The sequence below is a fragment of the Maniola jurtina genome, chromosome 23 (assembly GCF_905333055.1).
Source record: "Maniola jurtina chromosome 23, ilManJurt1.1, whole genome shotgun sequence".
NCBI classification, from domain to species: domain Eukaryota; kingdom Metazoa; phylum Arthropoda; class Insecta; order Lepidoptera; family Nymphalidae; genus Maniola; species Maniola jurtina.
Genome location: NC_060051.1, coordinates 9,459,672 through 9,472,654, shown reverse-complemented (window position 1 = coordinate 9,472,654; position 12,983 = coordinate 9,459,672). Strand labels below are relative to the sequence as shown.

At 35.8% G+C, this 12,983-nt stretch overlaps 2 protein-coding genes and 1 long non-coding RNA gene across 9 annotated transcripts in view; 1 reads left to right on the top strand and 2 right to left on the bottom strand.

The window, feature by feature from the left end:
* The window catches only part of LOC123877274 (calsyntenin-1), a 224,475-nt gene extending 220,372 nt beyond the window's left edge, over positions 1 to 4,103 (bottom strand). For both annotated transcript variants that reach the window (XM_045923894.1, XM_045923895.1), the window contains exon 1: positions 3,860 to 4,103. In XM_045923894.1, coding sequence (XP_045779850.1) covers positions 3,860 to 3,944 — 85 coding nt within the window. In that variant the 5' untranslated portion in view covers positions 3,945 to 4,103. The remainder of the gene's footprint in view (positions 1 to 3,859) is intronic.
* On the bottom strand, positions 2,159 to 3,616 carry LOC123877288. The gene is made up of 2 exons (XR_006798554.1): positions 3,486 to 3,616; positions 2,159 to 2,271 (listed from the first exon to the last, which is right to left on the bottom strand). It is a non-coding gene; the product is annotated as an uncharacterized LOC123877288 (long non-coding RNA).
* A 1,407-nt stretch (positions 4,104 to 5,510) lies between the features above and the next one.
* Positions 5,511 to 12,983, top strand: part of LOC123877271 (lysine-specific demethylase lid) — a 27,389-nt gene continuing 19,916 nt past the window's right edge. For all 6 annotated transcript variants that reach the window (XM_045923885.1, XM_045923882.1, XM_045923881.1 and 3 more), the window contains exons 1-3: positions 5,511 to 5,931; positions 10,396 to 10,473; positions 12,116 to 12,254. In XM_045923885.1, coding sequence (XP_045779841.1) covers positions 5,719 to 5,931; positions 10,396 to 10,473; positions 12,116 to 12,254 — 430 coding nt within the window. In that variant the 5' untranslated portion in view covers positions 5,511 to 5,718. The remainder of the gene's footprint in view (positions 5,932 to 10,395; positions 10,474 to 12,115; positions 12,255 to 12,983) is intronic.

Genomic DNA, 12,983 nt, shown 5'->3' with positions numbered 1-12,983 from the left:
TTTTTTTTTTTTATCGATAGAGGAACTTTGTGACAACTTTCCCACGGGATTTCAGACCCTAAATCCACGCGGGCGAAGCTGCGGGCATCAGCTAGTCTAAATATATAAAAGGAAAAGGTTAAATACTGAATGACTGATTGATTATCAACACACAGCTCAAACTACTGGACGGATCAGACTGTTTGGCATGAATATAGCTATTATAACGTAGGCATCCGCTATAAAGGATTTTTGATAATTCGACCCCCTTAGGAGGTAAAATAGGGGTTTGAAACTTGTGTGGTCCACGCGGACGAAGTCGCGGGCATAAGCTAATTGATAAATGATTGTAGTAATAGACCGGGCGATGGGTTGAAAAGATGAGGATGATGGTAAAGTAATGTGTACCGGGCGGAGTTAGTTGTAGGCTCTCCTCAGACCTGGGCGCGTTTGGAACCCTCGTAGCTTTTGTTTGAAGTTTACGTACTACCTAATTAATTATCACTTCTATAATCTATCAATTCTGACCATTAAAAGGTGTACAAAAGTTACCTACTTTGAACAAATGAGTTTGGAGTTTAGTATTGTAATTTAGTACTTTTAAACTGGTAGAGAATTCACTAGACCTTCCCAATTCAGAATACAGTACCTTTTTGACCAAGTAATATTTCAAAAAGCCCTCATTTTATAGAGGATAACAAAATGAGCTAAGGGACACACCGTGCTAACATTTAAATAGCTTAATTAACTATGAGAATTTATTAACTCAGTCACGTCGTCGATCCTAAATGGCGACCTACCTAAACGGATAGTCTGGCCTAGAATTTAATAATCTGCTATAGGGCAACAAACCTTCCAAGTTCTTTGGATAATCCATCTTCTACTTCTGGGCTGGTTACCGCAGTTTAACAGCTGACTGGCAGTCATACTGTCAGGTCAGACCTTAGACAGATTCAAATCAAATAAGTTTATTAGTCTATTTACTTCTTCGCACATAACGCTGGCCATACAGATACACTATCAAGTTTACCGGTCCGGTTTAGCAGGGACTTGAAGCGGGGTCCAGTAAAATTGACGGTGTGACGCTATCGGCGTGATGACGTCACGCACATTGATAGCCATACCGTCAAGTTTACTGGAAGCCGCTTCAAGCCCGCTGCAAACTTGACTCGTAAACTTAATCGCGGCTATGCCGGTATGCCTTGAGCCTAAGTTATAGTTATACAAAGTTAATTATTACTATAGATAAAAGATGACCAACTTTATTTTTATAAAACAGAATAATGATCATGTGTTGAATCATACAATGTCTCAGTGTATTGTATGACTAAAGTTATGATATGGGCTTCTTGATCCTTTCATTGAGTTATGTAGAAAACCAAGATTATTAATAGGTTTTTAGGGTTCTTTTTGGGTAAGAAGGTAAAGGGATCCTATAAGTAAGCCTCCACTGCCCACCCGTCTATCTGTCATCGGACTGTATCTCGTGAATGGTAATAGGTAGAGATTTGAAAGACTTAATTATAATCTCACTATTTTTCTGGTTTTTTTTGATATATTGTACAAGTAGTCCCCTAATACAGATGGTTTCCTTTTTTAACCCCCAACCCAAAAAGAGGGGTGTTATAAGTTTTACGTGTGTATCTGTGTATCTATCTGTGGCATCGTAGTGCCTAAACGAATGAACCGATTTTAATTTACTTTTTTTTTGTTTGAAAGCCAAATGTCAAGCTGTCAAGATGGACGTTGCCTTGATACATAATTATTTATTTGAAAATGATGTTTTGGAAAACTCAGATACTTTGGATCGTAGGCGTGGAAAAGTCCAAGAAAATCGGTTCAGCCGTTTGAAAGTTATCAGCTCTTTTCTAGTTACTGTAACCTTCACTTGTCGGGGGTGTTATAAATTTTTAATTTACAATGCAATATGTTCTATCACCACTATAGCAATGAATAATAGAAATTTCAAAATTGCCGCTAGTAAAAATAAATAAAAAATAAAGTATTTCTTGTAGATTGTATTGATTATTGAACCCATCCTTTGCATGTATGACTCGCAATTGGTCGGTTTTTAATTTCATCTATTTGTATTTGAATCCAATTCTCTATTACAATTCAATAAATATCAAACAAAATATTTAAGTTAAAACTAAGCTACAACAAAAGAAAAACAAAACTGTTCATGTTTAACTTGAAACTGTTTATTTGCACCATTAAGTTTGTTCATTCAACTTCTATCTTCTGATGTTCACATGCACTTCATAATTGAATTGCCATTAGATCTTCAACTTCCTGTAAAATTGTGTGGGAAGTTAGTTAAATAGCAAAAGTACTTAGCAAACCAAAATGAAATGAAGAGAATTTTTATTTTTTAGGATTCCATACCTTAATACTAAAAATGGAACCTTTGTCTGCGAAATAGGATCACATTGTTATCTGTCAGTCTGTCTGTCTGTTATGTCTGACAAGAAAACCTATAGGGTACTCCCCATTGACTTAGAATTAGAATAGAATAGAACAGATTTTTATTCAAATAAACTTTTACAAGTGCTTTTGAATCGTCAAATAATTTACCACTGGTTTGGAATGCCGAATTATGGGCAGGTAGGTCTTATAGCACACCTAAGGGGAAAAATCCGAAAACTGAGTATGTGGTTACAGTACTGGACCGTAAGTAGTACAACACATATGATTTTTTATATGCAGTTTAAGTGTACAGAAAAACTCTCTGAGGTAAAGCTCTGCATGTATAGGGCTTACTTTTAACTCTACCGATTTGCCTTTCTCTAGAGCTTTCAATGCTGCCCCACTTTTAAGTTTGCTGTTAAAGTATTTATGAAACATCTAAAGTAAGTTAATATTTTTATAATAATGAAAACTGATACTTAATCATAGTTTTGTAGGTAAGTAAATAGTTATGTGTTGAAATAAGTGCTCACGCTTACTCAGTACTTATGATAGAGCAACAAGATAGTCTTTAATTATGCTAAAACAACAAAGTTCTGTATCTGTGTTTGCAAAAAAAAACATTTTGATGACACTGTGAGGTGTCCATTTATGAATCAAACAACATTATTAGAAACAAGGTCATCATAGTCAGAATTAATAATTTGTAGGTATTGTGGTGTTGATATGTATTCATTATTATACTTAGTTGTATATTGGTGTATATAGCAATGTATGTAACTACAATTATAAAAATTATTCAAACTTAAACCAACATCTACTATTTTAAATATAAGAATCTATTATGAATTCTAGTACTTAAGACTACAATAACAAATTAGGTACAAATAACTTTAGCTAAATAATAAGACTACAAAACGCTGTTTGACTACTATATTTTGAACTTGTCTTTGTGACAAAGACTCTACTAGTGAAGAAACCTAAATTAAGTGTTGAGTTTGCACTCAGACTACAAAGTAGTTAGTCTCTAAATCTGTATGCACAGCAACATGTGCATACTGTACCTGAGGAACTACAATACAATGAATCAACTGCGAAACCTGTGCGCACGCCCACATCGGGTCGGCAGTGTGTGCAGGCCAAGAAGTAGTTTGGCCGGTTCTTTACACCTACACGGGACAGTCACCATCGCCCCGCGTAGATATTGTAATCTTTACGACGACTTCGAAAGTCACCACAAAAAAGCCCGGTGCACGCTTTCGTCTCTATCTAAATTTACAAACCAAAATAAAATACGACATACTCATACGACGTCTATAGGTACTTTTAGCTCGTTTTTTAATGGTAAAACGATGTAAGGGTTAAATGAAATAAGATCGATATTCATGAGAAAAGCTTTAATAACCGAATAATTATTAAAATTTATGTAAGACTAACAAAATAAATAATTTAAGGGCAGTAACTCAAATCTCACCTTCATTGTCGTTGTTTCCTTCGACGCTGTGCGCCGAAGCCACCAAAACTCCGAAGCACAGAATGCTCAAAAATCTCACAATCATTTTAACTGTTTAAATGATAGCACGAGTACACAGTTTAATTCTGAAAATAACAATTTTCAATCACTCGACATATCCGAACCGATGACACTTGCGCTGCAGAGCAGCGATCGGCCTTTCTTTCGCAAATGGCGGAGGATGACGGATGTGTTCATCGATTGCATTTCGAGTCTGCGCGTTCGTAATTTTATGTTAGCATTTTTTAAATAGCAACACTGAAGTTTATACAGTATAGGTCTAGGATTATTGTATAGCTTTGCTCTATTTGAGAGTTATATTTCGAGAAATTTTCAGAAAACCACTATTATAAATATTTATGCAAGCAATTTAATTAGTGCAATGTTGTCCCAAAATTGGGCCAAGTTTTGCTTATTAATTAGGGTAAACGCAAACTGAAGTTTGAACCGAAGAAGACGAATCTTTTTAGGATTACGTACCCAAAGGGTAAAAACGGAACCCTATTTAAATATCACTCTGCTATCTGTCTGTCTGTGCGACTGTTTGTCTGTCTGACTGTCTGTCTGTCCGCTTATCACAGGTCTCTAGCTCGTAGATAAAATGAGTTACAAACCTGAAATTTTTGTTTGTGGTTTAGAATGTTAACAAAAAACCAAATAAATTTGAAATAGGTAGAATTAAATTATTTTTCTGGGGGTTCTCATACATGAAATAGGAGCCGGATTTTTTTACCCTAGCATATGGGGTATCAATATTTAGAGCTCATTAGGTAGAGTACGAATATATTTTTATAATATTATATTGATATGGTTGTACAAGATTATGAAATATGTGCTGCAAATGCGACTCAAAACATTGCACTAATGTCCATTAAGTTCAAGTTAGTTAAATTAGAATTGTTGCTATCGAATGTTTCAAAGGAAATATGTACACTGGGAAATCATACCCATTACCCCCCAGTTGACACAAACGAAATTAACAGTATTGTATTCAAATACGGCTCTGATCTACAATAACGTAGATTGCGTTGTTGGGGGCCATGGGAATCAAGAAAAAATTGGAAAAGTTTCAATATATGAAAATACTTATTCGAATAGTATTCTGACTAATCATTGACATCTTGATGGCTCTACCTGCTTCATTTTATTAGTAGGTACTTGAACACAAAAAAAAGAAACAACCTATAATTTTGACATTAATGGTGATGATTGCTAGGCCACTTGGTGCGCGAGTACATCTATGTGACTAATATGCAAGAGAGATCTCGTCTAGAGTCTGAACACAGCTATTACAATTACAGTCTCTCGAAAAGTAGTAGGTAGTAGATCGTAGTTAATTTAAATTAATAGTTAGCAAGTTATCGGTTATCGCGACGACAGACCAACTGTCAAACTCACAAGACTGCTTTCGCTGGGATCACAGGCCACAAGCTTTCACACGGCTTTGAACCCTGGCAGAGCGGACCCTTGTATAAGAGTTAACCTCTTATTATACAGAAATCATTAAAATCAATTATATTTTTACTATAATTTGATTTTGTATCTGTGCTTGTAAATGCACTTCAATCATTTCATCACTTTATTTTATATGGTAACACCGGAGTTTCGAAAGTTCAATTTCGCATGGCGGACGTGCAAGTGAACTCTGTTATTTGTTGGTGATAATTTTAATTATTATCTTTTCGAGATTCCTTATGGAAAGGCAAATTTTCATTCTACTTTTTCTTTGCGGACGTGCTTTATTCATTCCTTAACGTTAGATGATGTTAAAGTGTTAATTATAGTTTAATTTGTAAGAACTGCATAGGTTTTTGTTAAAAATGGGAAAATGTGACGAAGCTAATGTCGAACTCGAAGTTAGTATGGGGGACTCGGCGTCCCCCATGAAACCTGATAATTTTACATTCACGGTGCCCCCCGAAGCTCCCGTCTTCGAGCCAACCCCTGAGGAGTTCCTCGATCCTTTGGCGTACATCAGCAAAATACGACCCATAGCTGAGAAGTCAGGGATATGCAAGATCAAGCCCCCCGCCGTAAGTTATTTTCTTTGTCACATATCGATGTAACACACTGCCTCGTCTCCTAAAAGTGCTACAATTTTGATGATTTACACAAAATTATGTAGTTCTAACCCCAAATTGGATCGCCCAGAACATCTTATGATGCAACCGTGGTAACTTGGCTGACAAATAAGTGTGTTGTCTTAAGTTTTTTTTACGTACTTGATCAAAAATATTACGTGTTTGAGTCGAGGGCGAGTCCACATTTTAATGTAAAGCGCATATAATTATTGTCGTATGCACTCGCATATTGTTGGAGTAGGCTGGTTGCCATTTTGTGTCGTGCCCTCTGCCTACGATAGTTTAGATAAAAAAAGAACTACCGCGATCATATAGTCGCGCGAACCTATAGTATTTCTATTTTATAACTATTTTACGATTTTTTTTCGCTTATGTCTCCAGCAGATACCCTATGGTACATTACAAATCTTAAAATGCAATATCTGTATGTACATGTGTACCTAATTATAAACATGGTCATTTTCAATAAATGTATAAAGTGCTCTTAGAAATAGCTAATCTATTTGGTACCTCATGGGAGTTAGAGTCACATTTATTCTTTATTAGGTTAAATTAAACAAAACAGCCACATTTCAAGAACTTATAATCTCTGAGTGCTGTTATAAAACAGTTATTCATTGAAGTTTATTTATAGGTCACATTAAAATAAATTGTTTTAACTAAATGTAACATACTTCTACAACTTAAGTTTGTGATTATGTATATTCTGCCAACAAATGACTACTTAAACATATTGAATTTCTAATTTAGACAAGTTTAGGTCAACTAGAACTGTTAAAGCTACCTATACCTACTGGTGCAAGACTTGCCAACAAAGCAATTACTAAGCTACCCTTACTGAAAATAAACATAAATAACTGAATAATATGCTAATAAATAAATAATTTAAGTTTTTTGTAGTTGTTTTTGTGCACTAAGTCAGGCATAGTAAGTATAGGTATATTCTAATAACAAAGCAACTTCTAGCAATGTTTCTTTCTGAGCTTCCACTATGATCCAATGTCTCCCCCAAGATGTGGGTATTTTTGAGAGATTTTTACTAAAAAAAACCAGATGACATAATAAGAGAAGCTATCAATATGTTCTGCCATGCTACGTAATTGTTTCATTTAGGTTTTACCTCTACATTGGTGATAAATAAAAAATAAAAAGGTAAGAAAGTACATATAGTAGACACTGGATTATTATCCGGACCTCAGTCATATGGATTTGAGATTATCCCAATTGCCAACTGACCAATTGTTTATGCCAAATGACAATCACCAAATATTATAGATGATTAAGTTTGCAATATTATTGCAATAGGAAAATGCCTGCAACTTTGTCTGCGTAGATTTAGGTTTCAAGATCCCGTGGGAACTGTTTGATTTTCCGGGATAAAATCCTATGTCAATGACAGGGTCGCAAGCTACCTCACTACCAAATTTCATACAAATCAGTTAAGCAGATGGGTTTTTAGGAATCCCGTGGGAACTCTTTGATTTTCCGGGATAAAAAGCTTATGTCTGTCCTCGGGATATAAGCTAACCCTTTTGTCAAATCGGTTAAACTTTTGAGCTGTGAAAAGGTAGCAGACAGACAGACAGACAGACACACTTTCGCATTTATAATATTAGTATGGATGAATTGGTCTCCTAAACACCTCTTTAGTGGATACCAGACCTTATAGTAGGTACTAACTAAATGCCCGCAATTTAGGTTTTCAAAAATCCCATAAGAATTCTTTGATTTTTCGGGATAAAATTGTAATAAATAAATATCCATCCCCAGGATGCAAGTTATCCCTGTAAGAGGTAGATGATGCCTGTGACCTCATCCATTGTAGATTTAGTTTTTTTTTTTAAATCCTGTGGGAATATACCCCCTTCCAGGTTAGCACACACCAGACTGCCCTAGTACTGGGTGAGTTTGAAGACAAATAATAATTCAAGGGCTAACTTTCAGAAAATATAAAAATATTATTCAATTATAGTTACATTAGGGCGGCTGCAGGGGGTGCGAAAGGAAACAGCAGTTCCTTATCCTAATTTTATTTCTTGAGCTTTACATATTATAAACTAATCTATACTAATAAATAAAATTGGAGTGTCTGTCTGTAATTTCGAAATAACTACCACATATTAAGGTCATATTATGGTTATTTGAACGATACCATAACTGAATCACACGTTTTTAAAATTTTTGTCTGTCTGTCTGTCTGCCTGTCTGTCTATTTGAAAAGGCTAATCTACGGAACGGCTGAACCGATTTTAACGGGATTTTCACATACAAGTAGAGGATTGACAAGGGTGTAATATAGGCTACTTTTTTAACCGACTTTCAAGAAGGGAGTTGTGTTTTTCTACCTATGTACACCAAAATCTCCGAGATTTCTGAACCGATTTGCGTCATTTCTTTTTTAATCGATAGAGGAACTTTGCGACATTGTTTCATAAAAAAATTGGATTCCAACTCCTCAATCCTGATGCTGCAGGGGATCTGACCAATCCACGCGGGCGAAGCTGCGGGCATCAGCTAGTTATAACATAAAATAATCCTAATTGCTCCTCCGATTTGTGGCGGAGGCTTCTAAAGCTAATTGTGATGTGTGTCCGTGCCCACTGCCCAGTCCTCGCGCGGTGATCGTCAATTTCGCCGCGTCAGTAGGTAATATTACCGTGCGTCAGGTGTCAGGTTCCGCGGCGACTGTGGGAACGGTTAGCAGGCACTAGCGTTGCGGCCTGACTATGCCTGCGTAACAAATTGATCACATGATCATTTACTGTTTTGTCATTGAGTTTTATTATCAAGAATAATTAATATACTTATTACGTCTTACTAAGTTAAGTTTTTGCACTGTACACAGTTTTGCATTTTAATGACATTCCAGTATGAATTTATTAAAAAAAAAATTGTAATTTGTATTACATTGTATGAGGCTATGTTGTGTATGAGATATGGAAAGGCTTAGTTGTTGTTTCTCTTGTCTTCAATGGAAACAGTAAACTAACCACTTTTGAATCAAATATACAACTATACGTACCTATGTAGTAATGCCTTGAAGCAAGAATCTGAGTTCAAGTACCTCGGACAAAGTAACTGACAGGCTGAGGGACGATAGTGATATGGAATGAGAGCACTAGGGTCTATTGGTCTGAGGCAATATGTTAGCTCGTTCATTTGCATGTAGTACTAGGCAGGTTAAGCTGACTTTATTTAGAGCCTATTGCCAGTCATTTTACACTTGCAGTCATCATATTGTTCATTTTTAACCCCCGACCCAAAAAGAGGGGTGTTATAAGTTTGACGTGTGTATCTGTGTGTCTGTGTATCTGTGTATCTGTGTATCTGTCTGTGGCATCGTAGCGCCTAAACGAATGAACCGATTTTAATTTAGTTTTTTTTGTTTGAAAGGTGGCTTGATCGAGAGTGTTCTTAGCTATAATCTAAAAAAATTGGTTCAGCCGTTTAAGAGTTATCAGCTCTTTTCTAGTTTTCTTGTAGAAAAGAAGGTTAGATAACCGTTAGGTTCATAATATTATGTCAATAGACAAATGTCAAGTTGTCAAGATGGACGTTGCCTAAATACATAATTATTTATTTGAAAATGATGTTTTGGAAAACTCAAATACTTTGGATCGTCGGGGGTGTTATAAATTTTTAATTTACACTTGTTTATTCAGATACAAGTTAGCCTTTGACTACAATCTCACCTGGTGGTAAGTGATGATGCAGTGTAAGATGGAAGCGGGCTAATCTGGAAGGGGTATCGTAGTCATTTTTGCCCAGTTTCAGCGAATTTTTATGGAATTAACTTAAAAATGACACATTTTCATACAAACTACCTTTTATTTAACCCTGTTATGTGTGGCATTTCCAAAAATCATTTTTAGTGAGATGCTAAAATAACCTACCTATTTTAACACATACAGTGAACCCCCGGTAATCCGGCCCCTGTCTAATCCGGCACCCCTTGTAATCCGACAAGTGTATTGTTATTGAATTTACTTTGATGTATGTCAAATAGTGAAATACCTATGATTTTTAGTTCAGAGTATGTATAACATATAGAATCTTATAATTGGATCTTTAATTTGTCGGATTACAAGGTACTGTTTTGTAAAAAAAAGCCGGACTATAAGGGGTCTTAGGCAGTACTCTATAATCCGACAAATTCAATAGTTTGACACTGCCCTGCAAAAACGGGGGTCCACTGTAATATGTACCAAAACTAATTCCTTTATTGCCAAATAAAATAAATTATTGACAACTTTCAAATGTTTTTTATTTCACCTCATGATATTGTAGTAAAAAAGACTAAAAATTGTAATTACAACAGTACATACAACATATTTAAATTGTAAATCAAAATGTTAGTTAGTAAAGTTGGAAACTAGAATGGAGCGGGTAATATTAACAAGTTTTCCTTGTTTGCAGCACTGGCAGCCGCCGTTCGCGGTGGACGTGGACAGACTACGCTTTACTCCGAGGATACAACGGTTGAATGAGTTAGAGGTAATTTGTCAAGCCCTCAACCTAATATTTTGAGCCTATTTTTAAGTCTGTCATTAAATAAATGTGTCAGCGTGGCTTATCTGTAAACTAAACTAAGTAAGTCATTAAATAAATGTGTCAGCGTGGCTTATCTCTAAACTAAACTAAGTCGGATCCAAAAAGAGGAGTGTTATAAGTTTGACGTGTGTATCTGTGTCATCGTAGCTCCTAATGAACCAATTTTAATTTAGTTTTTTTTTTTGTTTGAAAGGTGGCTTGATTGAGAGTGTTCTTAGCTATAATCCAAGAAAATCGGTTCAGCCGTTTGAAAGTTATCAGCTCTTTTCTAATTACTGTAACCTTCACTTGCCGGGGGTGTTATAAATTTTTAATTTACAACTTGTTAAGTCTAAGTCATTAAGTAAATGTGTCAGCGTGGCTTATCTCTAAACTAAACTAAGTACACTGATAGGTCTAATTATAGTTCTATCCTTTTCCACCAGAAGTATTTATGAAAGGGATGGCAATAATATAAACACTTCCCTCCCTCCTTGGCGCAATGGCAAACGCTGTGGTCTTATTAGTGGGAGGTCCCGGGTTCGATTCCCAACAGGGGTTTGGAATTTTATAATTTCTAAATTTCTCGTCCAGTCTGGTGGGAGGCTTCGGCTGTGGCTAGTTACCATCTTACCGGCAAAGCCGTGCCACCAAGCGATTTAGCGTTCCAAAGGTGCTGCTGTATCTGGCAGCCACAGGTTTTGACAAGGAAATGTGAAGTAGAGGCGATCACGATGGATCGGAGATGCTTGAAGTGATACAGGGTGCTCAAGAACTTGCATAGCTCCAAAGAAGAAGGAGAATGACTAAATCGACAGTTTTAAATCTAATGCTATAAAATGTCCCCCTCGTCTGGCTTTACAAAGATTAGCCTATGTCAAGTTTGTAGTTATTTGTAACAAGTTAGTTTCACTATACAAGTATGGACCCCGTCTGTGCCGGCGCTCGCCGACATACGCACGGCACCCCCTCAGAGCGCTTTCCAGTCAGTTTTAACAAAAAAACACTCCAAAAAGGCAGAGCACGCCCGCCAGCTAACACCAACACAGACGAAGTCCTATAAAATGTGTACCCACAACATAATTAGCTACAGTATGTGGCTAAAATGTAAAACTATTAGGTAGAGTGGTTATACATTCTAGTCAATAGTTTTTTACTTTTTAGGCAAACTCAAGGTGACACATGAACAACTGCTTATTTATTTTTAAGCCATTAGTTTTACATTCCTCACGTAAATGTGTGTCGTTGGTGCCGATTCTGTTGTCTTTCTCTAAACTAAATTTAGATTATCTGCATATTTTTTTTTATTGCTAAAAAAGGACCGAACATGAATTTTACATTTAAAGGCCCTAAATTTTACTGTACGCTAATTGGCTCCGTCTATGACTGGCAACTAAAGCCGCAAAGTTTGAAAGCTCTAAATTAAATTTAAAACTGTTAAACTGTTTCTGTCCTTTTCATATTACATTAGTAAGACGAGGATGCGAATACTCAAAAATTTTGGTTGTGCTCAAAATCAGTACTAATAACTAGCTTTCATGCCCCTAGCTTTGTCAATGTATTTCTGTAAATTATTGTAAATTGTTGTCTATTAATTATTTCCCAGGCTATAACCCGGGTGAAGATGAACTTCCTGGACCAGATAATCAAGTTCTGGGAGCTCCAGGGGTCCATGCTCAAAATACCCACGGTGGAACGGAAGCCTCTGGACTTATATGCTTTGCACAAAATTGTCAAAGAAGCTGGTAAGTTGATGGCAATGATGAAAGGAATTTTTGTTTTATTTAAAACAGAGTCAGTTTCCCCTCCAAAGGTAAACGGGCAGTTTAGTATTTAGTTAGAAACCATATACATACAGAAGTTAACAGTTTATATTTAAATACAGACCGTTAACTTATGTGTGTGTGGGACACAAGTTAACAGTATGTATTTAAATACGATTCTGATCTACAAAGACATAGGTCATGGAAATCACATAAAAAAAATAGTCTATAAAATAAAAAAAATTTTTCAAAAGAAAAATAAAACAAGCATATTAAAACAAAATTAGAAATCCAAGAGTGAAGCTCGCCCGACTTCATACCTAGGTACATTACATGTGTAGCTAAACAAAAATTATTTTCTACTTTTTAGTGTTTTTGGTTTTTGAAGTCGGTTTTATTTTTCTTTTGAAAATTTTTTATTTCACAATTTTTAGTGGCCCCACTGTACTATAATATGCTATGCCCAGTTAAAACCCTACTGTTTACTAAGCTATTACAGTGATCGCGAGCAATTTGCTCTTATCCATTGAGGAGTTCTGTTCTCCATCTCCGAAGATATTCATCAGATCTTCACCAAATTTATATGGGACCACCTGCACAGTATACCCTTTCAAACAAAAAAAAAAAAATCCAAATCGGTCTTTGAGTAATCGGGGAACATACATAAAAAAAAAAAAAAGATCCAGACGAATTGAGAACCTCCTCCTTTTT